Raw genomic sequence first — 25,317 nt, 5'->3', positions numbered from 1 at the left:
GCTCAGCAATGGCTATTGACCTGCATATCTTGAGGGCACCAAAATGCTGTTAGTGTTAAACAGAATGGAGGTCACACAGAGGGAATAATAAACAACATCTCTCCTGGTAAATAGTAGTGAGAGAAAATAATAATCTGCATATAATATATAAAGGTATGTAAATGAATAAAAAAATGAATGCACTTAGACAGCTACACCCCTTAACTACATTGTAAAATAATGACCAACTCATTAATCATGTGCTACATAAAAAAATGCCTGTAGAGGCCTGCACAACTTCATATTCTTCAGCAAAATATTTTGTTATCAAGAACATATTTCTCATGAATTTGGCAGCTGCCCAAATTAGATTTTTACAATCAGCACAACTTGGATGTGTGTATTGCGCTTTCTCTATTTAAATTCCTTGGTTTTAAAAGGACACATTTCAAGCGAAAGAAAATGCTTGAATGTCCATATTTTTTTCAGTGGGATAGAAATGAATATATCTCACATATTTGCAACAAGTAACTAGGGGCAAACTTAATGCAATTGTTACAGATGTAGAAAATTAAGACTGAGACAGAAAGAGACAAAAGAACTAGGAAGGAGGGAGAGCAAACAGAGAGCAAAAGAGAGATGGAGTATGGTGGCAATTTAGAGGAAAAAAACTGAGTGGGAGGAAGGGAGCCTTTGAGAGAAGACAGAGGAAATGTTGAGTGCAAACTGAGAGAAAAGGCAGAAAAAGAAAGGGACAATTCAGAGAGGACAGGGTGGGAGGGAGGAAGAGAGTGAGTGAGACAAAGACAGCAAGAGATAGGGAAAGAAAAAGAGACGAGGGAGGCAATGTAGAGAGGACGAACTAAGAAAAAGAAGGGGGGAGAAGACACAGCAGCTGTGGAGCATGCTCAGTAGGGAGATCTACAGCCCTGTCAGCCTTAAGGCCCAGACACCCCCTTACTCTCCCTCCTCATGGACTTCCAATCTTAATGTGTAACTTCTTTTTCTGCTTTAGATCCAGAAAGGGAAAAAAAAAAAGTTTGCCTCTACGTGTCCTTTTCCTTCTTTTTTTTTCCTTTTTTTGGGAGGAAAGTGGGGGTGGAGTTGAATCAGAAACAAAATGAACACAGATTTTATTCAATGCAGATGTGGCCAGAAAAGGCCGACATAGAAATTGGACATAAACTACAATATTCCCACCACTGTTCAGCATTGTAACCCTGGCCCCAAAAGCCAGTGGTCACAAACTGACAGTCAGGGGCATATTTAAATCTTTATTACAGATAAGAGTGTTATGTATCATCTATATCAATGGATAAAAGTCCTTATTCCTGTTGCATATGCTTTTTGTTCAGTTTCTCAGTTTCAAAGTGAGAAAGGTTTGGGTTTTCAGATACCAAGGACAAGACTTTTTAGAGGAGTTAAAACAAAACAACAAATACAACAAGACCTTGTTCAAGCATTACTGATCTGATTACACTGTGATCAACTGCCATTTTGCCTCTAATAAAATGTGCTAAAAAAAGAAAGTGCTTCAGTGGTTTATGGAACTTAAATGAGTAGTTGAGTTAAAAATGTAAAATTATTAGGTAGTTAGGGGTGGTGGGGGAGATGGATGGTGGAGTTTTGAAACCGGAGGGCAGGTTATGTCATCAAAAATTAGCACACCAGTTGACAGTAAAATATAATTGTTAGTTTAATAAAGTACCCTGTGGAGAGATCATAAAAGAAGTGCTAGCCATTTTACACTTCACTGAGACTATTTGGCCAAATAAAGGTAAAACAGTCAAATTCAAATACAAGTCAGGACAATGGTCAATGGGTCAGTACCTGAGATATATCACGATTCGCAAGGTCATCAAATTTAACTGTTCAAGAAATTAGCGATTATAATAATTTATCTTGATTATAATGATTCTGAGATGAAAGATTCCAGGTTTGTTGTAAGATGACGTTTCAGTTTAGCGTTATACAGCACAATCGTGTGGCTTCATCTCAGCTGTAAAGCTATCCCTGATCCATTTCCAGTTTAGTTCTGATACATACCTTATAGAATTTCCAACAACATAATAATAATACTAATACTAATACTAATAATAATACTACTACTACTACTACTACTACTACTACTACTAATAATAATAATAATAATAATAATAATAATAATAATGAATTAAGGAACACTTATAATAATTAATTTTGTACCAGAAATGTGGTTCAGCCTGGTGCTGTTCAACTTTTGGCCACTGGAGGCCCTCCTAAAGGGATCTACATGTAGCATACAATTGGATTGGATTTTAAAATGTTCATTGCGACAGGGAATTTAACCAGTAAGAACAGTTGCTTGTCTGTGTGCTGTAAAACATTTTTTGGAGACAGTGGCTCATGTCAGAGGGCACAGTAAGATTGTATATTCCTAAAGAGTATCATATTGAATGGATTGTGGGTACTCACAAGGGTACAGCTGTTTAGTAGGTGCGCTGAGCTGGGCGTCTTTGGATACTTTATATGCCACATCTGGTCCTTTTGTGGACTTCCGGTGCGTACAAAAACCTGTCGTCTTCGTTACGCCTTCAGGTAAACTTTGAAAATCTAATATCTTCAAGAGATCTGCGGGTTCCACTGTAAGGAGAGAAAAAGAAAGAAAGAAATGTTAGAAATCTGTCACAGCCATCACAAGCAACTGACAAGTCCAGGACAATGGTCTGGTACAATTACGGGCCTAACAGATACTCTATACAGCTCACACTGCTCAGCGGACACATGACACTAGGCTGCAGATTAGATCTCTGATCAGCTGGCGCTCATTCCCATTCCCTTTAAAGTGCGCATCTCTGCGTCTGCTCATGAACTCTCTCCCATATCAGTGTGTCTTCCTCTAATCTCACCAGCTTTTCAACACTAACTCTACAGAGCGACTACGGACCATCCTAAATTAAGAATACATCTGTCACATGGAAGTGCTCCGGCACACCCCTCTTCCTCTCTCTCTAAGTTGGTGGGCAGTTAGTGCAGCAAAGGTACGGTTAGCATTGTTTTGGACTGGGCCTCAAGCTTCCCTGCAAGACCGGTCCATAACATTGTGTGACATGCAGGTGTTTCCCTGACCCGTACTTTGCCAGTTAAATGAGAAAATGAGCAATGAGCAACAATGACAGTGGCAGGATGGGCAGGAAACCTTTCCCCCTTGGGGATGATGGCCAGTTGCTCGGGTGTACAGAGTGAAATATCTTTTTGAAAACTGTGCTGAGGTATTTTAGAAAATATGATGAAAACACATACACATTTTTTGTTGTCTTTTTTAAATTGTTGCCCCAGCTACAGGCTTGCCAGCGCAGAGCATTCCTGCAATTCTCTCGTATGCAGCAGCGAGCCTAAGAAAGCCGCCCTCAAACACATATCACTCCTTTTCCTCAAGGGGTGGGTGTAAAACTCACAGACACAGGTAGACGGGATTGGGTGTCAGGGAGCTGAGACCACACACAGAAAATGAGTCTGGTTCAAAAACAGCTTTCATTGAGGACACCCTCCCCCCCTCCCCCCCTTGAAACACAGGAGGTTGGGGCCAGGGGTGGGATCTGTGTGTTCTCAGGGTCTGGGACACAGGGACGCTTTCACTGACGTCCAATCCCCTCCATCTGGATCTCATTAAAGGTATACTCATGTTGATGTGAAAGCAATTAAAACGACATCAAGTTGGCTTGTCATCATCTAATAATGAAGAACAATAGTCAATAGCTATGATCTAAAAAAAAATAAAACAGAACTGTCATCATATTATAGTAGTGCAGGTTGGGTAATAATTATTGTACATTCAATGACAATGGCGTCAGCTGAAAACTGCACTTCCCTGAAGGAATGTACAAAAATGACAGCAAGTATAATATGAATGTGAAAACAGACACATAGAAACATACATGCAGACGCACGCGCGCGCACACACACACACACACACACACATACACAAACACACACATTAAACTTCATTTAATAGAACAAGGACAAATAACGTAGGCTGACGGCAGCAGACAGTCTAGTGTATAGGGTGCTGGGTAGAGTTCTTCTAAATTTCACCTGTTGAATACTTCTGAAGGATAGTGTGATCACCCAGTCTTTATCAGAGTATGGGATTCAGAGGGAATGTGTGGGATTTTGGACTAAGGAAAGAATGTCTGCAACTCCCCCCCCCCCCCCCCAACTAGTCTGTAGTCTCCATTTTCCTACATTCTCATTCTAGGAATACACACATTATCCAACATAATGACCTTTAAAAATCTTTATACTGCCCATTGGCTCAAAAATACCTATGAGGACAAAGTCAAGAATCATTTCAATAGCATGTAAAATGTATTGCTGTTATTTAACATGGAAAACATGGATACAAATAAACATAAAAGCTGCTTCTGACACACTTCAGCCAAAATATTTTTTAAACAGCAAAGACACCCATGTGTGAATACAAAAGGGCTCTTTATCTTGGAATCTCCAATAGTGACAAATCTAATAAATAAAAAGATCTGGAGCAAACACAGCTTTTAACAACCTATGAACAAAAGCTACCTAATTCACTTTCATCTTTGGATTACTTAAACCCTGCCAACCATAACTGGGAAGGTGGCTTATCTCCCATCCCAGTGATTTATACTGTAAATGAAATTGAGTGAACAACAAAGTTGTGTTTTGAGAAATAAAGTTCAGGACAGGACCCATTTTAAATTTATTTCAACTCCATATCTACTCTACATCTACATATCTGTCCTGTTTCCCTGCCAGGGCTGTGGTTTCCGTGCCAACCAGCATGCCTATGAAATTCATTTCTTCACACTCCTGCGCAACCACAGCGTTTACCCAAATCTGCCAAGCTTGCAGTTCCCGCCCCTCGGACAACCCACAGACATAACGCTGATGGTAAATGCACACCGCAGCGCAGTAAGGAACACCACCAAATTTAGAAGAGGCTTGGCACATTTCATCCAGAGCTGCGCCACATTCACCACAGGGCAGAGAACTGAATCATAGGACAAGTTCTGTCCACTGAACACTAAGACATATTATGAACTTCAATGACCCCTTATTAAGCACTGTAAATACTTGGGAAATGACTTCCCTTCCTGTAAATTCTCCCCCCCCCCATTAGATGAAAAACGATATGAAAAAAATAAAATAAATTTAAACAAATAGATAAATAAATAAATAAATGCAAGTCTCCACAGCTGGACACAACAAGCCACAGATCAGAATCACTTCTATGAAAATTCCAAAGAAATACACTGGAAGTCTAGCAAAGATCCTAATATTGCAGTTGCATGGAAATGTAGACTCAAGACTTGATATGTACGAAAGTTCATACAGAAAATACTTGACGAGGGACTTGGTCCCACTAAAACACAGTGTTCAAGGGTAGCTGAGGACCCATAATCTCTCATCAAATTCTGACCTCCTCATTGCCATCAACCCTGCAGGGTAGTTCAAAATTCCCCATAGCTTTGCATAGCAAACGGGGTTATCCCTGTGTCATTGAACAGGAGAGACTGTAGTCTATCTGTGCTCTACAAATTGACAATTAAATGAGCAAGCAACAAGCAACCAGAACTAGTCTACATGGTGCAAAATCAATTAGAGCAGAGTCTTTAAAGAAGCTCAGTTAAACACAGTTCAGTATAATTGGCCTTAATTATTAGATTTGTGAATTTATTGGATCTGTGAAAACACATACACACAGTTGCCAAGCAACATTTCTACTTTGAAACGGCATCTGGCCTAATAGATCTTAATCTAAAGGCCATCACTAAATGCATATTAAGGGGTGCTCTTTCTCTTTATTACAGAGGATTTGTTGGAGATATGCACCAGGTATTTAAAAAAAGAAGAGACGCCTGAGCTGGGACTGCTCTGTCTACAAGGTACAGTACAGTCAACACATCTTCTATAGTCATAAATCACAGAGCATCCCCAAAGCAGGAGTAATTTGTTTCAGTGTCTGACATTAAATGCAGCTTTTAAAGGTTGAAAATACTACAGGCATGACAGTATATCATAATTACCCCAAGATCATACACCACGCATCATGCTTTCTCCAACAGATGTGAACTTCAATTATGGTACAAAAGGAGCCGTAGTACTCGCAGTGGTACTGCAGAGTGAACATACAGTATAACTATGCATTCAGAAGGTTACTGCACAAAGTAGCTCCATCACTCCTTCAACCTCCCCACCACCCTTTCTGTCATATTGCTACAGTGGTCTGTGGGTTCTCCATCTCCATAAAACAAAGGTGGCCCAGGGAAGGTGGAGGTTGGTTGAAATGAAACTATGAAGTCTGGGGATTCAGGCTTGGTAATTACTCAAAGCTGCTGCAGAGCTGACGTCTCACCGCCCCCAACCTCATAAGGCCGTCTCTTTGGCGCTAATTACAGAGCCCCGCCAACAAAGTGGCTGATTGATGGGTTGTGTCAGTGAGCGGCTGCTGAGCCGATTCCCCTGGATGGAATCCTTGTGCCAGAGGCCCCTGTTCACAAGCCAAGGCGCAGGAATCACATCCAACAGAGGAACCAGCAGCCTTGACATCTGACCCCATGAGCCAGTGAACTCATCTTTAAGCTCCGAGCTTGGGTGGGGAAGGTAAGGGGAAGAGAGGCTGGGCTGGGTGGGGGGATGGGGGGTGGTTAAACAATTCCTGAGTTACTCATTATGTATGAGGTAACTATACATGTTGCCACATAAAACACTGTTGCAGCACTTAATAGATCTGAACAATCTAATGTTGAAACCAAATGCTCCAACTTCCCTCAGTCCCTGGTCTCAGGAGCAATGTCTTTTGTGGTACCTGATTCTGATTTGCATATAATTCAAAAGAGCTGAAGACTGAAGACCTATATCATCTGTTTCCAAATATTAATATTCAGAATTCAAGTCATGCAGGTTATAATGTAACTTTTTGATTGAAATAAAAAATATTAGGGTGCATTTAGATGTAGCAGTGGATGATCAGCTCAGACATGAAACTGTGTACATGACCTTGGGTCAGGGCAGTTTGTTTTACTAATCTTCCTCAAAACAATGTAATCCAATCAAGATCAGCAGCTTCAGAGAAAAAATGTGAGCCACCTGACTTGCCCTCTTTCGTCCTCTCTTTTTTCTGTGCCTTTTTTCCTCTATTCCATCATCCCTCTCTTATATCATTTCATTCCCTTTCTCCCCTTCCTATTTTTTTTCCATTTCCTTCTTTACCTTTACCCACCCCTTTCACCTTTCGACCCTCGCCTTCCTCAGCTAAGTCACTGGAAACATCTTGTGTTGACATTGTCCACTGGAGCGAGGGATGTCAGGCCGCTTTGATCAGCTCTCCGCCCGAGAGCCACGGCTCTCTCCCGGCTCTCCCAGCACCAATCATTATCACAGCCGCCCTTCTCCCTGGCAGGGGGGCATGCGAACCACAGAAGCGTGAGGACCTCGACATCCCCTTCGAGGCCCGAGGTGCTCCAGCCACCTGCTGGGCTGAGGGGATATCTGTTCATCCTCCTCCGGGTCAGCGCTGGCCAATGAGGAGGAAGAAGGGCAATTAGAACTTCCAGAAGGGGGAAGCGGGGCTAGATCCCTTGGAGTGCAGAAATGGGGGGGGTGCGCGGACTTTGTTAGATTGCTGTATCCTTTACGCCATTCTTGATTTTAGCTGATGGCCAAAACATGCTTTTTGAGCCTGCTTACAGATTAAATATAATGCCACAGCTGTATATTTATACACTGACAGTTTACCTTATCAAATGCTTGACTAAAAAGTTAGGTTACATTACTAACTGAACTAACTGCAATCGCACCACACTCATGCTGGATTCACTCACCAGCATAAACATCACAGGTTGGCTGATCTGATAAAATCAGGCTCTAGCAGAATATAAATATAATCTTCTGTAAAAATAAATAGCACTCGTGCTTTTTCTTGCAAAGACAGATTTAGATCAGGCAGGTACTGCTACCACCTGTAGTGAACTGAGCCTCAGACATCAAACTCCAAAGTGTGTATGATACAACTCTGTTTCTGAGATAAAGATTAAATAAACCTCAAAAACACAAATGTTTACCATGACAGCAATGCAACGTACGGCATACAGATCAAAATGCAGGCAAATAATACAATGTTGGAAATCAAAAATACTGCGCAAACTAAGCACACACATCTCAGTGCAAATCACAGCTTCTGCATCAGCCTCATGGCTCAACGTAGCTACGGGAAAGGCATATTCAATGCACAACTCAGAAAGCCATACCCCTAAGAACAGATAATTAGTTGTATTATCTCTATTGAGTAAAAATATGCTTCCAAACTGCCAATACCACTTTGCTTCTCAATATACCATGAAGCCACACTGCCAGGGACTGTACTTATAAGTGGTACAAGTCATATGCCTGTTTGGACCTTAACTGACTACAAGTTTTTCTAAATTCTTCTCAGCGTTGGCAATGGGGACAGAAACATAGCCAGCAGTGATTATTCACATCCCTCTCGTAAAAGAGATGTCAGTCTCATGGGGATTTCCCTGTCAAATAAAGCATAAGTAAAAAAATAAAGGTGATGACCTGCAGATTTGGGTATCTCTCATGCCACTCCCCCTGAGCTTACTTTCATTTTGGAGGATTTAGAAAAAACAAGACATTCTGACGGGCTGGAGTAACTATTTTTTCTCATCTGAGGAACCTCCCTGAGAGTGTGCAATTCGGTTCTGGCATTCTGGGCCAAGAAAACATCATCTGATCTAGGCAGCCGGCCCATTTGGAGAATAGAACAGACCACTAAGCATCACCAGGAGGGATAGGATGAGAACCAGGCTACTGAGGACAGCAGGACATTTAACATTGAAAATCGTGTTCAAGACAGTCACCCAAGTGCTCCCCCATAACATCATGCCCCCCCCCCCCCCCCACACACACACACACTTATGACATCACTGAAGCCTGGGAACCAGTTGCTCAGGAATCTCTGTCACTTGAGGAACAGCTCTATTTTCCCTCCCTCTGATGGACACTCCATCACTGACACTGCTTTTCTAACATTTTCTTGACCCTGCGCTCTTGGGCCTTCTTGTCAATGCTGTCCTCAGACTGTTTTTACTGTATCCAACTCTGAAGCTCGATCAGTAAGGGCTAACTTCCCCACATGGGAGAGCCATGGGAACAACCCCTTAGCCACAGCACTGCCTAAACATGCAACCTTCAATTCCACCTTGTTAAGATTAAATGTTTGCCTACTTAAGGTGGCTCTCTTGAGAAAGCAAGAGAAAAAAAAGTTTTCCTCACATAAAAAACAGCTAACATTTTTCTTTAAAACACACGGGGACTACCACAGCTAATGCTGCATGTCGGAAGAAGGACTGACATGACGGCAAATCACTAAAGAGAGCTTTCAGAAGAGTAAAAGTGAATGCTGAAGAAGGAAACATTTTATGTACTCTGACAATTTAGTCAAAAATATAACCAGCTTCTTTGATCTAGTTTTACAGATATCATAATTGAAGAACAGTTGCAAACCAATGACCCTGTTGCAAAAGAGCAAACACATGCCCCCTCACCCGCAAACACACATTAACAGACACACCAAGAGTGACGCTCATCTTCTGTCTGCTCTCTCTCTGCATTGTTGGCTCCACATGGTACAGACCGCAGCAGGGCCATAACACAGAAGACTCTCTCACTTGCTGCCAGATCTTAATTATATGTCCCATTCCACAGTTACAACAGACTCTTAAGCCCTGAGTCACATCAAAACAGCCACAGGGCCGTGGGCACATGTAGCATTTTACTGTGGCAGCTTCAGAAAATCTCATTCCAGCTCTGATGTTTCCTACATAACCCATGGTACTCTTATCCATGTCAGTGTCGTCCACTCTTTAGTCCCAAGCAGCCTCAATAAATCCTCAATGTTCTTCTCAGACAGGCTCAATCAGACCCTAATATCCCTCCCAGACAACCTCAATCAAGCACCGATGTCTGTTTTTTTTTTTTTTTTTTTTTTCAACTTAATTGTCAGGGTGGAAGCAACTTTTCTCTTTATAACAGCCATATTAGTTAACCATAATTTGGCCACAATCTGAGGCACATGATATCTCCAGCCAGACAAATTGAGGTTCCTCTGAACATATTCTACAGATACGGCTTTCTCCAGACATAATGCATATATTCCCTGTTCTGTGGTTTTGGTTCGGAGAGTATTATAGTATTTATAGTACAGCCCCACTGGGTGGAACTATCAACCGTAAATCTAAAATTAGATTAAATCAGTTTAACTAAAAGTGAGTTTGAAAACAGGAATATGATATCATATGTAGCTGAGTCACATTCACTCGCAAACCCTCAGGACAGTGCATATTTATTTTTTGCCCAAAAAATATACTAACACATACAGTATTTGCTTTATGGAGCAAATGCATGCCGAGCATGCAAATGCATGATCAAACCTCTACACATTTCAATCATGATGGTTCATATATTTCTCTATGTCTTTCTCTCTCTCACTCTCTCTTTGAACAGCAGGGCTGATGCCAGACTTTTAATCTTGTTTAGGCTGGATGCCAGGGTTGCCCCAAACCTCTTCACCCCAGTCAAACGACTCAATTCACCATCACCGGGCTAGACAATTATGAGCCGTGGGGGGCAAATCCATTGAATCAAAAGTTTTTTTTATGGGACAGGATTAACATTCTTCATTCCTTCAGCTCTTTCTTCCTCATGTTTTGCTTTCTTTTTTTAGACTACTTTGTTTCTTCAGTACATACTTGACCCTGCACTGAGGACAAAGAGCAATCAGCAGACAAACTGTCAGTTATGGGTCGTCTGGAAATGGAAACACCGGCACCAAAAATAGGAAGCACATCTATCACCAGCATGTTCCCTGAGAAGAGTTTTTTTTTTTTTTTTAATCAGCATTGATTCACTTTTGTGGTCATTTCTTCTGTCACATGAAACTCCCTGTACAGCACAATGCTATATCCCCCTCCCCCCACACCCCTTTACAGAAGTATACTTCACGCCTGTTTTATATAACCACCTTTGAACATTTACACACAAATACAACATAAACAAACAATTTCCATTTTCTGTTATATTATCTGATTATATTTTATTCTGACATGAACTATGCTGTTTTCTGCAACATTCTGAAAATTTGCAACTCGGGCAAACACATATCACAAACTACAAAAGCCACTCTTACTTAAGGGCAAGACCTCACAAACCTTTATTAAACAACAAGGTACACTAAAAACACATTTCTCAGGATTATGATTATGTACCTCTTGCCAAAATGAGAGGTACAGGGTCTTTTATTGCTGAAACATTTTCACTTCAGACATTATTTATCTATGTATTTTTTATGTATTGTAATTATTTATTATTTAAATTCAACCATTTTGTGAATATGATCAGTACTCCAAGCAAATTTTGATTCATTTGTATTTCAATATGGCCACATGCTTGAATTATTAATCTCTCTCTCTCTCTCTCTCTCTCTCTCTCTCTCTCACACACACACACACACACACACACACATACCGACAAACACACACCACACCCACACATCACACACACTCATAAATTGGTGTTTAGTAGAGAAAAATATCTTTTGCACTTCAGTCCCAGTTCATATCTGATGTAATCTGTGCTTATTATTTTAGCAGGAGGGAAAGCAGATGGTCTGCTTCATTGTCTGTGCTGTGAGCTTGAGCAGGCAAGTGTGGCAAGCAGAGATAAATCATTGTCTGCCGGCACAGACTAAAATGGAAAAACTGACTCAGGCATCGGGGGTGCTGTTTTTAATGCTTAGTTTACAGCTCGACTCCAGAGAAACTGCACTCATGAGACAGAAAGGCATTCTCTCTCTCTCTCTCTCTCTCTCTCTCTCTCTTTCTCTCCCGCTCTTGCTCACACACACAAATGCTCTCTCTCTTTTTTTCTCTCTCTCTCCTTCCTCCAAACTTTTTATTTTCTGCTTTTCTGCTCTTTTCTGCTCATCCCTTTACCAATATGCTCCTTGGCATTAGTATTCCATTCTTCATTTTTTCTCAACACAGTTCAGCATCACTGCACACACTGTCAATAAACAGCACTGAGAGTGCATCTCAAGCTCTCTGTCCCAGCAAGACAGCACTCTACTTGGACAGGATGGGAAAGTGGAGGATGCAGTTTATCTTTAGCAGTATTAGATTTATTGTGGCTAAAAATCCATACCCCTGGTATAAGGCAAGAACACGTACAACAAAATTCAAGTTCTTCATAAAATTAGCAATCATAATGTAATAAATTTGCAATTATAATAACATACATTTAGCTCCTGCGAGCTAGTCCCCTTTATGATTGTGGTTGTGTCACTATCTCCAGCATTCAGAGAGCATGGCTTGGAATGCACCCAGAATCTAAGAGTAACCCAAGACCTGACCTCCCTTGCGCTCTCACTACCAGCAACTCCAATATCAGCTCACACACAGTGTTAGTCAGTGGCCCATCTTAAAGGCACACACACTTCACACGGCCGTTGACAGAGGGCTGCACACTTGGGGTCTAAGGAAAATGCATTGTGGCAGGCCGCCAAAATTTAGTGTGTTTAATGTGTACACACTTTTCAGAAAAGATTCATGTGTGTCAGTTGAACATGCATTTTCAGACAAAGGAAGCATTCCAATGTGCCTGACTGCATTTTAGGGACCCAAGGCGCTCCTGCCACTACATCCTGCAGCAGTGTAGCAGTAGACTACCCAAGCACATGGGGCAAAAACTCACCGGAAGCCATGTTTTCCCAAAAGCATGGATATCATTGCCGGGAGTTCACAACATAATGATGTTAAATGCAGTGTATACAAATAATTAACTGCGCTATGTAACCCCCTCCCCCTTCCAAAAGAAACAGAGGTCACCATGTCCTGCAGTGAGACTAATACAGTCTGGCTGCAGTAAGTCCTGAAAGCCCATAAACTACATGTCCAATTCATGGTGATTGATTCAGAGATTGCATTTCTGCAGGAAATCCATGTGTTTTTCTTCCTTGGGTTCATTTCAAAAAGGCGCCATGATTAAACACTGTTTTCTTTTGCATGCGCTATGGTATCACTGTTTTAAGGAAACAATAAGAGTTGAGCTGAAAAGTGGCTTTCAAAGTAGAGAAGGAAAAATTGCAGCCTGCTTATGCTCCTGAACAAGTGACAAATGCCGAACTGTTCTGCATTATTTTCCACTGATGAAGTGTGTGCCACCCAGTAAAAGTGGCTTTAAGAAAATAGCGTGTGCCTGCATGCGTGCATACCTCTGTTAAAATGCTGCTTTCACAGAGAGAAAATCAATCTATATTTCCTTTTTAAGCATCTGCAATCAAAAGATAACTAGTCAGACTGACCACCAAATGTCATGAATCACACACAATTGCTTCTACATTTTATTAATGCTAGAAAAAAAGCATTGCCCAACCATATTGACAACCCCAACCACTGTTGTTGTTCCTCCCAGACATTCCCAGGTATATAACATCTCCACAATTCTCAGCCCAATGTAAATAAGAGAGGAAAGACTCCAGACTGCAACACAGTTCACAGCAACACAGAGAAAGCAGAAGGTTTTGGTGCTAATAATCCCACTCTTGATTCAAAGACTCATATCACCCCCTTCACTAGCCTGACATAGAGGGGAAATGGCTGCTGCCCCCTGCTTCTGTTACCAGGTCTAGATAGAGAGGTGATGGCTGTTGGCGATAATACACTTCAGAGCATTCCCACTTCAACAGGCTGCAACTTTCTTAGCTGATCTGCCTAAATGTCATGGGATTATGAACCAGCTGGCTGCCTGCAAAAAGTGGAATTCCCAGAACACACTTCACTCTGAACATAGCACTCAATGTCCTCTACAATGCACAATTTACCACAGATATGCTCACACATTTTTTTTTCTCTAAATGTAATCCTGTATCCAGTATTATTTCAAGATGAAGAGGCCAAACACTGGTCAGCCTACAGCTATAAACCTCTCTCCAGGTGGTCCCCTTGGAGCTCCTTGGAGGCCTTGGAACTCTCACCCTCATCTCCTTAGAAACCAATTCCTGTCCTAGTTTCTGGGATCATTGGGTGTTCTTCTCAGGGGAACTGATCCTCTCCACTGTAAAGAGAATGAGATGACTCTGCCCCAAATGAGGTTGGAAACACATAATGACCACCTGACATACAAAGAAGGTCCCGGGCCTTAAATTACTCACCACTTTCATGGCTTTGTCATGACCTTGGCCTAGGAAATGACAGGACTTTTCATCAAGCACAAAACTAGCATCGATCACTTCATCAACAACAGAGGTGGTGAAGAGCCAACTGAAGAAAATCTGCTTAAGTATCACCAAATGAAAGCCACTCACAAATTAAAGTTGGCAGCCAATGTAGAAAATGTATACTGTATATGATGTACTGCTAACAAACATACAGTGCGCATAGCCAGTAGTTCATGTTCTTAACTGTGCATTCGGTGTGGAAATGAAAACATGTGTTGTCTTACAATAAGCAAGGCAGTGTTGCAGATCCACTGTGGAGAATTATTCCATTATTAGCAATCATTTCAAATTGTTTTACCAAGCTCAAATGTAATTATTCACCTAATAAAATACAAATAGAAAAGAGCCTGCAGAAAAGTTGTTTCTGGCAGCACCAGGGGCCACATCACGTGCTTTTAAATGTCCCCCAAACTGGTTAGGCTCTTCTCTTCTGCAGGTTGGAGGATGGAAATAGTGAGTTGTTCCATCATAATATACACATAATACAGTAGTAGTATAATGCCTTTCCCCTGGTCAAACACTACATATCCCTGCTTTCCATCAGCCAATACAGCATACTGTGGCTTTCCTGGTCAAATGTAGAGTAAAGCTTTCCATGGAGCCAATGCAGTGGAACATCTTTTTTCTATGTTACTCTGAATTTTTTTCTGTAATACTATTGACCTTAAACTAAGATACTTTACGAACATTGACTTTATCAGCAATTATATTTTATCACACAAATACATACATAGACCCAGACACACACACACACACGCACACATAGACACAGGGTTAAAGCATGTGTGGCTTAATCTGGGGACTCAAAGTATAATGTAACACAAATGACAGTCATGAGGTAGCCAGTGACTGTCTCATATTTCTAACACATCCACATTCCTGCACATTCCAGACTTCCTAGTGATGAGTGCATGTTCTTACTTTCACTCCTTTTTCAGAAACAGGCTTCCTTGTGATATCACATCTTAAATGGAGCTATTGAGTAAATCTGTCATGTTCTTATGTTGATTGCATAATGAATAGTGTAATGGTTTCCATGTTGTAGAAAAACCAACAACTCCTGGACAGAATAGCCATGAGTGTGCTCTTAAATCAGAAGCAGTCTTCACTATTAGTCAAACCTGTTAGTATTCTGTCTGTTTCATGTAGCTTCAGAGAATTACTGAGTGGAAATTAAGTTTTATTGTTAATTATCCAATTCACTCAACATCGTAAGTTCAAGTGAATGTTAAAAAAAACATGCTAAGGACAGAGGAAATTGTGCTAAGCATGTTTTCTAACATGCTAAGCTGTATTTCAGCTGTATTTCAGTCATTATCTTCAATGAGTCACAGCTTAAAAAGTTCCCAGGTCACATATTTAGGGAAAACTCAGGGACTAAACCATCATGTCAAAAAATTATGCTTTAAAGGCAATGTACAATAACCAGGTATTGCAACTAAAGAAGAATTTTTTTTAAACCATTATTTAAAACCAAGGGCCTATGAGCTTCTTTGTCGACCTGAAGTCTCTGCAGCCAGCATGATGAATATGAATGAATGAATAATTAAATAAAAAACTCCTCCACATTACAATTATGATGTGGTCTTGGTTTGCATCTGAAACTTATCAAACCTAACAGCAAGCAAATTTGATCATCAGGGATGTAGGTGGTACAAATGCATCAGCTTCATCAGAGTCCCTTTTTTATCCAAAAGTGATTGGGACTAATTTGTCTGCAATTACTGAGCAAAATATAATATATATAATATTTACAATGTGCATTGGGACAAGCTAATTTAGCACAGGATTTTGTGTTGCGCGTGTTGTTTTTGAAATGGTAGTCCCATAGGCATTGCTTCATGAGAACTCAAAAGAGGTGGTGATTTATAAATATGTAATGGCCTTGTAATATCTTAGAAATTTAATTCAGAGAAGATAAATCTTCAAATCTTTTACTCATCAATCCTTGCCAAAACTTTCCAAAACACAATAAGTATGTGTATGAGGCAGTGTAACAATGCAAAGTCTTGCTTCCCAGCTTTAGTCACTAAGACTCAGCTTTTTTTTTTGCTGAGTCTTAACCTCAGCAAAAAAAAAAGAAAAAAAAAGAAACTGCCTGTGACCCCTGTAAACCCAAACTGTAACCATAGCATTGGCGAAAGAGAGCAAGATTACAGGACAAGAGGTCAGGAGTTCTAAAGTATTTGGGGAATCCTTGTACTAGAGGTACCACATGCTATTTTAGTGAGATATTATTAGTATCTCTGACATAACAATGGGTTCTGTGACAGAGGAAGGAGGGATTTAACAGGATCAGAATTCTTTGGGACATACATATTTTTCTTATTTTGTCCTCAGCTTGCATTTTTTAAAAATTATAACATGATTGGGGTCCAATGGAATATTATGCATTTTAAATCCCATCTGGCCACATTAGATTTGATAAAGCCTCTATTCAAGAACTTAAACAGTGCATGCAAGTGTGGGGTCACTGCCTCTCTCCGCTGTTCGACTCGCTCAAATTCCATCTCCTACACGGTGGAGATACCAACACAAAACGCCTTTTCATTGCCCTTTATCAGATTGAATGAGAATTCAGTTTCCTCGCTGAATTCTGTCCACCCAGAGATATGCAATGAGAAACTTGAGTGACAAAAACAATTACTTCTGAAGAGCAGACATTTGAACAGAAACCTCTCCAACAGATGACAAAGACCAAAGAACACTAATCTGAGCCTCAATCTCGACACTAAATCCATCCCATAATCATAACAGTGGGTTTTCAATGAACTTTTCTGCTACTAGCATTTGCATCTCTGCCAAATATGATGTCATGTTCGCCTTGATCTTTGGTTTCCCAGCCTTTCCAAATGATGTTTTGTATGTTTATACAGGGAAATTTAACTGATTATATATTATCTGACATATTTTCTCATATAAATATTGTGCATACTTTTGCAGGGCAGCGAACACTTTGAGAAAGTAAAAAGGGAAAAATGGATTTTCATCAACAAAGACAACATTTCTGCTTCCTTAAATCCTTAGTTCCTGAAACCATCCAACAATGTAGGCAACAATGCAACAATGTTGCAAATGTCTACGGAGTTGTTGCACTTTACCTTTGACCAGATCGTAATGAATGCCCACAATGTGCAAATAAAGAAATCAGCATTGCAGTTATATGAAATGTGCACCCTGTCTTTAATCCTGAGTAAATTAATCTAATGGGATACGGTATTTTTCCAGCCACGCTACGCAAAACATAAGGAAGAATAGTGTATTTTCTTTTTAAATGAAACAGTATTTTATTTCACAGTCCCTCTTCCACCAAGAGTGGAATAAAAACATCTGGAACGCATTTCTCTGGGATAAACAGACGGCACAATGGTTCATATCAGATCCAGATGTGTACAAGGACATAGAGAAATAGCGCCATGGAGATCAACCAACATCTGATTTTTTTTCCCTCTTTAAGGGGAAAAACTGCTTTTTGTAAACAATTTCAACTCTTTGCTTCTTTCCACTCCACCCTTTACGGTCCTACACAGGTGTGACTGTGGAGTCCACCCGCCCTCCATTTTCATTTACAAAATATTCAAGGAATGTTATTCCAGTCTAATTGATGAATAAAATAGTTTTACTTTGACAGTTCTAGCCATGTAGTGGCTTGATTTTTTTTTTGCCCATGTTTGCAAAGGAAGGGGGCAGGGATCTCCATCCATTTCAAAACCTTTCCTTAATTAACAATAATAGACCAAAAACCAAACATTTAAATATACCTTGCGTTTCAGCTTTGTGAAAAGATTCCATTGATTTTGGGCAGCTGAGGGAAATGCAGGGCTGCCAGGAGGCTTATGGCTTTGAGACACTGTGAATCAATGTAAAAACTAAAGGACACTGGCCTGCTCAAAAATGTCAATATCATGGATATCAAACAAAAGTTACAATGAAGAACATTTTCTGGAGAAACACCTCATTAATTAAAACGTTGTAACAACATGCATGCTCCAGGTCAGTCATTACAACACAACTGTATTTTCATTCAAATGCAATTAGAATGACGGAGAACTTGTATGAACTTAGAAGCTCACAGCAGCTTGAAAACTCATTTGACCACTCAACTAAAATTAGGCCATCCTAACATTTTTAGTTCTTTTAACTATTTGGAATTAGACAGTTCTCCTGACATGCCAGTGACATCTTGTGCAGCCATATTTAAACAACAGACGCTCACAGACAAAAAGTGACAGTAAATTTGTTTTTGGCTACATTATTTCTAGGAAACATGTCATTTTAGTGTCTGTTATTCAGTAAAGGAAACAGTCATACCACTGTGCTAACATAATTAAAACAAATGCCATCCTCACTTTTACACTGGTCAGAAAGTTGGGTGACAGATGGCACAGCCATGCCTATGTTTAGTCAATATGAAATAAAAGGGGGCCCCAACACCCCAAAACCTAGACTACAATGCCATGCAATTAATATGACATTCCAGCAATTTTGGCTTTACTACCCAAAAAGACAGGCCTGTACCTAACCCCAAGGGGGCTCTAATCATTGTTACACACTTAAAATTAGGGTTGAAAGCAAAAGTACACTTAATACACATAATAAGAGGTTAGCCTGTGGTGACGCCTATTCATTGATGTTGGTTGGACCTCAGGGTTTGGAAAGACTGAGGTCAGAATTACAATATATGACCCCCGAATGCACTGTCCTTTCTAGACTACATTCTAGATTACATTCAGGTGTAAGTTCTATTTTTTCAGTATATTTTACATGATAGGTATTTAGCTGAAAGGCATCATGCACAGCACATGGGGGAAACTTGCATCAGATGTAACATTTGCACAAGTAAACATGAAATGTGATCTTCAAATCAAATAAAAAATAAAAGCTTGTCTCTGTATAAATATAACAAGATGCATGAAGATGGCAAGTGTATCACTCCATTGCCAAAAAAATAACACTATATGACCAAAAGTATCTGGACACTCCTTGGTCTGGGGCTGTTTTTCATGGTTTTGGCAAGGCCCCTTAGTTCCAGTGAAGAAAAGTCTTAAGGCTACAGCATACAGTCACATTCAAGACAATTCTTTGCTTCCCCAAAAGTTTGGGGGTCCTTTCCTGTTTCAGCATGACAATGCCCCTGGGCACATGGCGAGGGCCACATACAAATGGTTTTGTTGAGAACAGACATGAAGAACTTCACAAGTATGGAAGAACTTGAATGGCCTGCACAGAGCCCTGACCTCAAATCCATCCAACACCTTTGGGATCAATTTAAAAGCCAACTGTGAGCCAGGCCTAATCGCCCAATCAGTGCCTGACCTCACTAATGCTTCTGGCTGAATGGAAGCAAATCCCTGCAGCAATGCTCAAACATCCAGTATAAAGCCTTCCCGGAGGAGTGGAGGTTGTTATAGCAGCCAAGGGGGTACCAACTCCATATTAATGCCCATCATTTTAGATAAGATTTTGGATGTCAGGTGTCCACTTACTTTTGGCTATGTAGTGTACTTGCAGAAAAAGGATCTGATGTTGAAACTAAACTTATTAATAAATTAGTAAATGTATTCATTTAATAATGGACTACATTTTACTGCACACAGCATAAAACATTAGCATACATGACACTCTTACTCTTAATAATTTTGATTCACACATTGAAGATATTTGGGCCATTATCCATAGGTCAGAGATGAGAACTCAAATTCTGGAGGTCAAAGTTTTCCTGTTGATCCAAAGCCTGAAGGCAAGCTCATCTAGTTTTGCTTAATGATCAGAATTATTCAGAAAATATTGCAATGGTCATTTATTCCTTACACTTTAGTATGAATTATTCCAGCTAAAATCAGACTTTCAAGCCTATGCATAAAGATTGCATACTGTACATATATGCTCAGTCCCAAGTTTTGGCCTAGAATGCCACCCTCAACCATAAAGAGGTGGAGTACGCTCAGTCACCCTGCTATATAACACCTTAAAACACCATGAGGAATTTTTTTTATACCCGAGCACAGCATTATCACAAAGACAAAGCCTTTCTGATTCTCCATACTCATGAGGGGGAGGCTTGGAGAATAATATGTCTGTCTGCATGAGGGCTCAACCCCAACTGGGCCTTCCACAGGAACAAACAGACCACCAATAATGCCAGGCATGCAGTTAATTGTCCATGCAGCACAGCAGGTGAAAGTGAAGTCTCTTGGATGTTCTGTCTTTTCTGGATGGTTTATAGAATCCACATACAACGCAGTTTCAACATGCAAGTGTGCACAATAATCTCTTTTTATTATTGAAATGAGTGATCAAACACTCTAGGGTTAAATCTCAATTAATTCTGGTGACGATCTGTGCTCAGAAATGTTACACCAAATGTTCCACTTGGTATGCAAGACCATAAATCAAGACTCATTCCCCTTCTTCCAAGAGCATTTGGCACTAAGGAATTTATAAAGCTTAGAGAGTGGAGACCCATATAACCAAGCTTTAAATATAAGAGGACAGCACATATCCTTCTATATTTACCTCTGTATTAAGGCCTATATTTGTAAGTATTTAGCCCCTGCAATCCAGTGGATATCTCGTGTCTGAGGCCTTGTCCAATAATAATCTATGCTTTCTTCTCTGCTTTATCAACTTCCTTCCACTTAGCCTTGGGGACAGAACTTATAAAAAGCAGATAGTGAGCAAATGTCAGGAGCAAGATCCATGCTCTCAGGACACATCCTCTGGTGGAAGACAGCTTCTCTGGAACAGGTTTTAGGTCACTCTGATATATAAACACAAGTCTTGAAAAGATAGATGGACCTTTTTTTGGTTTTGAAAAAAGTAAATTCCAAAACACCAACAGTCTGAGGCCTGCACTGGGGCAGCCCCTTAAGATGACATCACTGCACAAAGAAAGCCCACCCTGACAGTCTACAGATGAAATAGGAGATCCTATCAGTCCTCTCTCTGTCTGATGCCTCTTACTCTAGGTCCAGCAGGCGCAGAAGTCAGAACATGCCAAAAAGACTTTAACAGGTTATGCGATCCCTTTCCAAATCCTGCTTAAACTTCGATTTAGATGCAACACAGGGTGGGCTTATTGAAGGCAAAACACTGAGGAAGTGCTGCAACAATTTCAGATTCACACAGTATTTATTTTTATTTTATTTATTTATTGTTTTACTTGAAGCTGAAATATTTTTTGTTTCCATAGAGGAACAATGCAGAACCAGAAAAAATGTAGCACAATGTCTTGAATGCATTATGGAACGCTACAAGCCAAACTTTTGTTCTTTGGCAGAACCGACATTGTTACCAAAAATGGCATTTAAACCTAATTAGAACTGAACGATTAAAGTGAGATTTCATTAAGCATACATTACTTCAGAATATTCTGAAAATGTAATGAAAACAAAAAGGAAAACATTTTAAGTAAAACATCAAATATGAGACTTGCCCATATGATAGCCCATGAACATCACAGCATCTTTCAATAACTAGCAGCCACGCGGCATCTCCACCCTGCAGCTGGAGAAGAGGGGTCACCCCACCCTCTCAGAAGTGTTCAGCAACTAAGGATGCTAATGAAAACCTAATGTAAACTTTTAATGTAACCTTTTAACTCAAGATATAAAAAAAATATTGTTGAATGTTTCACGACACCAGTGGGTAGGCATCAATCAATTTGTGATTAATTCAGCCAATCTTGTTCTTAATTTATCAAAAATCCAAAGTTTTTGCAAAGGCTTTTGGGTTTGGAACAAAGCTGGAGAGGGAATTCTATTTTATTTTATTAATATTTCTTTTATTTTTTTTTAATCAACTGAAAAAAATAATAATAATAATACATTTTAAACCTCCTCGTTTCATCTCCATGCCTTAAAATACGCAGCTGAGTGAAGAGCAGGAGAGAAAACCTCGGGTATGGACCAGTAGTCCGCATCAACTGACTGAGACGACATACCTTACCATGATTCTATAAAGCAACTTACATTTCACAAGTTAGCAACTCTATATTCTGTTTAAATTTCTTCGTTTGGATGGCAGTAATTTCCAGGGCGTTAAAAAGTAAGCGAGAACGTGTGATGATATACTGCACGCAACAGTGTACACTGTTGTTTATCTCACAGTCAAGATACATGTGTTAAAACGTGGGGGGGAAAAAAACAAAGCTTCATGCGTCTTAACACGCCGAAGTGCACTGAATATGATGAAAGTGTCCTTGTGCACCAGAAATAATCGGTACAATAGATGGCGCAGGACATAAGCATTCTTTGGGGAAGTAGGCTACTGCTGGAGGCAACACATTTCACTTGGACGAAACTTAATGCTTAGGTTTATCGGATAAATAACTTTGTTTCGCCTGACAGCATTAGGAATACTAAGTCTTCGCTCTGGTTGTGAAGCATCTCACAAGTCTGAGTCCTATTGAATGGAAATATATTTGTTATGGTAACGAAAAGGGCTGGAATTAAACAAAACCCTGGTGCAATTCTTCAAAAGCCCGAAAGGGCCCCCGGTCATATCTGCTTGGGAAACCGAAAGACCATGGAATGCACTCCAGAAAATGAATTGTTTAAAGGGGGCAGCCTGCAATACAGTTGCATTGAGAAAATAATGTAAACGGGATTCCCCATGTGAACAGTAAAGAGCCCTATTTGCTCTGCGGTGTGAAGTTCCAACCTTTTTTACAGAGAAAGGCTATAAAAGCGGATGCATAACAGATTGTAGTGCGACTTACCTGAACTTGCTTGCGAAGTTACAAAGAGAAGAATTATTGCTAAAGTAAGGTGCAAGTCCCTTATCCGCCGTTTTATTTTCCATCTTATATGGGTATCCATGACCACCAATGATGTCCACAGAAAATGTGGCTTAATTTAAGAAATTAAAAATAAGTGTGACAACTTCTGATCAGGAGAGAACTGGTAGCCAAGATCCCAGAGAAAGGAGAAAATAACGTTATTTTTCATACAGCCATAAGTTTGCAGTCAACTCCTCCAGGGGCTAGTTCATGGATGGGGCACCCTCTCTCCCTCTCTCTCTCTCTCGCTCTCTCCCCTCTCTCCGTTCCACTGACCTACCCTGTACTGAGCCTGATCAGAAGTGATGCCCCCTCTCTGAATCGACACTGAAAGATCTTGGAAATAAAGAAGAAAACGCTCCCCAGTCTGTCATTCAGAACGCCTGTAAGAAAGGCCAGCAAATCAGCGTTGTCGACATGGTAAGCTGGCTTTTTCATTGGATGTAACTGGAGGGGAGAAAGTTTGGTGAAAGTTTTTTCCGCCCTAAGACAGAAGTTTTCGTTTCCCTTTAGTAGACAACCATTGTACGGTATTGCTTCTCTCTTCTCCAACCATATGCATTATTCTAAAAGAGGCGTAGAAGCGGGAAAATTAAGTGTCAAAGCAACTTTCATGTGTTCCGTCAGACTAGCAGAAGTTAACCGGTTCTTAAATACATTGAAATCTCTTTGGCGGCATTTTAAATATCCCAGTAAACACAGTACATGAAATATAGAACATTTAAGAACAATAAATATTACGCCTTAACTTCACAAAACTACAACAAAATTCCAAATTCAGCAATGCTTTCTTCACAAGAACGTCTCTCAATCTGTTTTTATCAATTCATCAACTAGCATGTTTAAACATAAGACAAAGTAAAAATTTGGAGCATTCTATTAAAAGACAAACCGGTGTAAGTCAAGACCTCTGACACAGGCGACAACTGGAGCGCGTTGGCCGGAGCAGGTGGTGATCTTTTGACATGGGGAAGGATGTCCTCTTATTTAGAAAGCAGTTATCTACAGCTAAATTTGGGCAAAGTTTTTTTTTTTTTTTTTTTTTTTTTTTACAATGGCACAAATTATATGCATAACTTGCAATCTCTCACCCATCCAAATGTGCAGTCCTCGTAATATTTTTATAATACGCAATTCTGTAATATATATATATATATATATATATATATATATATATATATATATATATATATATATATATATATGGTTTCTTTTTCTTGATCACCTATTTAAAAAATGGCATACAATTAACTCATACCAGATTACATAATTGCGTTTTTCCTTAATGAGTAAATGATAAATAAGTTAACACTGCAAAAGCACTTTTTCCATTTTTTTATATGCGTGAGTGATAATAGAGCATGCACATTAATTAAATAAGATTCAGCAGAAATGACATGTAGCAATCGAGGGAGTCTTAGAAAAGGAGTAGTTGGAATGTAGATAGGGAGGTTGAAGTGCAGTTAAACTACTGGATTTGTTGAGGGGGTCAGATAGCAGCCAGCATGTTGCTGTAATTGACCAAACAGGAGGCCACAAGGGACTGGACCAACAGATGGTTGCAGTGTGTGGTGACCGAAATAATATTGTGCTGAAGGTAGATACCAAAATGTTGATGGACAATCTGTTGTACTGTTAATCACAGCTTAATCATAGTGAATCATGCATTGCTTTCTAGCAGATTCTACTGGTGATGTGGCACTTAGGTGAATTGTGTCTGCAACAGGCAAAAAATGGCTCTCTTCAAGTCTGATACATTGCCTAGGTACAAGAACACAACTAGGTTGGGAAAATGTGGTGGTTGGCTTTGCTATAGCATCAGATGAGGTTAGTGCCAGTTTTCAGCCACCAGGATTGCAGTCATGGGTGAGACAGAGTCATACTAGGATTGGGAATTGACAAGGACTAAAATTATTGAGAAAAGGGTAAGTAAAAAACAAACAAACACCCAAATTAGCACCCCAATCTTAATAGAATGTGTCAGACTATGGTCAGATTGCTAGGTCCACAAGAACCTCAGCAAGAGATAACAGGGCTGTACATAACTGCTGCACAAATCTTGCCAATTTCACTAAGAGCAATCAAAAATTGTAAATCAATAGTCAATTAAACTAAAACTTGAATTGAATACAGTACCTTTACAGCTAAGATTAATTTTGAGGTTATTAAACTGGCTGATGGCTAGAGGGATGTCTATTTTAAAAAGTTAAACTTAACCCTGGTAATTCTATACTGGTGACCAGAATATAGAAGCTGGAACTCAAAA

General features: G+C 40.0%; 1 protein-coding gene across 3 annotated transcripts in view; it reads right to left on the bottom strand.

The window, feature by feature from the left end:
* The window catches only part of col5a1 (procollagen, type V, alpha 1), a 100,159-nt gene extending 76,801 nt beyond the window's left edge, over positions 1–23,358 (bottom strand). For all 3 annotated transcript variants that reach the window (XM_064308874.1, XM_064308872.1, XM_064308873.1), the window contains exons 1-2: positions 22,992–23,358; positions 2,434–2,601 (exon numbers count right to left, since the gene is read on the bottom strand). In XM_064308874.1, coding sequence (XP_064164944.1) covers positions 2,434–2,601; positions 22,992–23,091 — 268 coding nt within the window. In that variant the 5' untranslated portion in view covers positions 23,092–23,358. The remainder of the gene's footprint in view (positions 1–2,433; positions 2,602–22,991) is intronic.
* Between the last annotated feature and the right edge of the window lie 1,959 nt (positions 23,359–25,317).

This window comes from Anguilla rostrata, chromosome 14, assembly GCF_018555375.3.
Source record: "Anguilla rostrata isolate EN2019 chromosome 14, ASM1855537v3, whole genome shotgun sequence".
NCBI lineage: Eukaryota > Metazoa > Chordata > Actinopteri > Anguilliformes > Anguillidae > Anguilla > Anguilla rostrata.
This window is presented reverse-complemented; position numbering and strand designations above follow the sequence as displayed.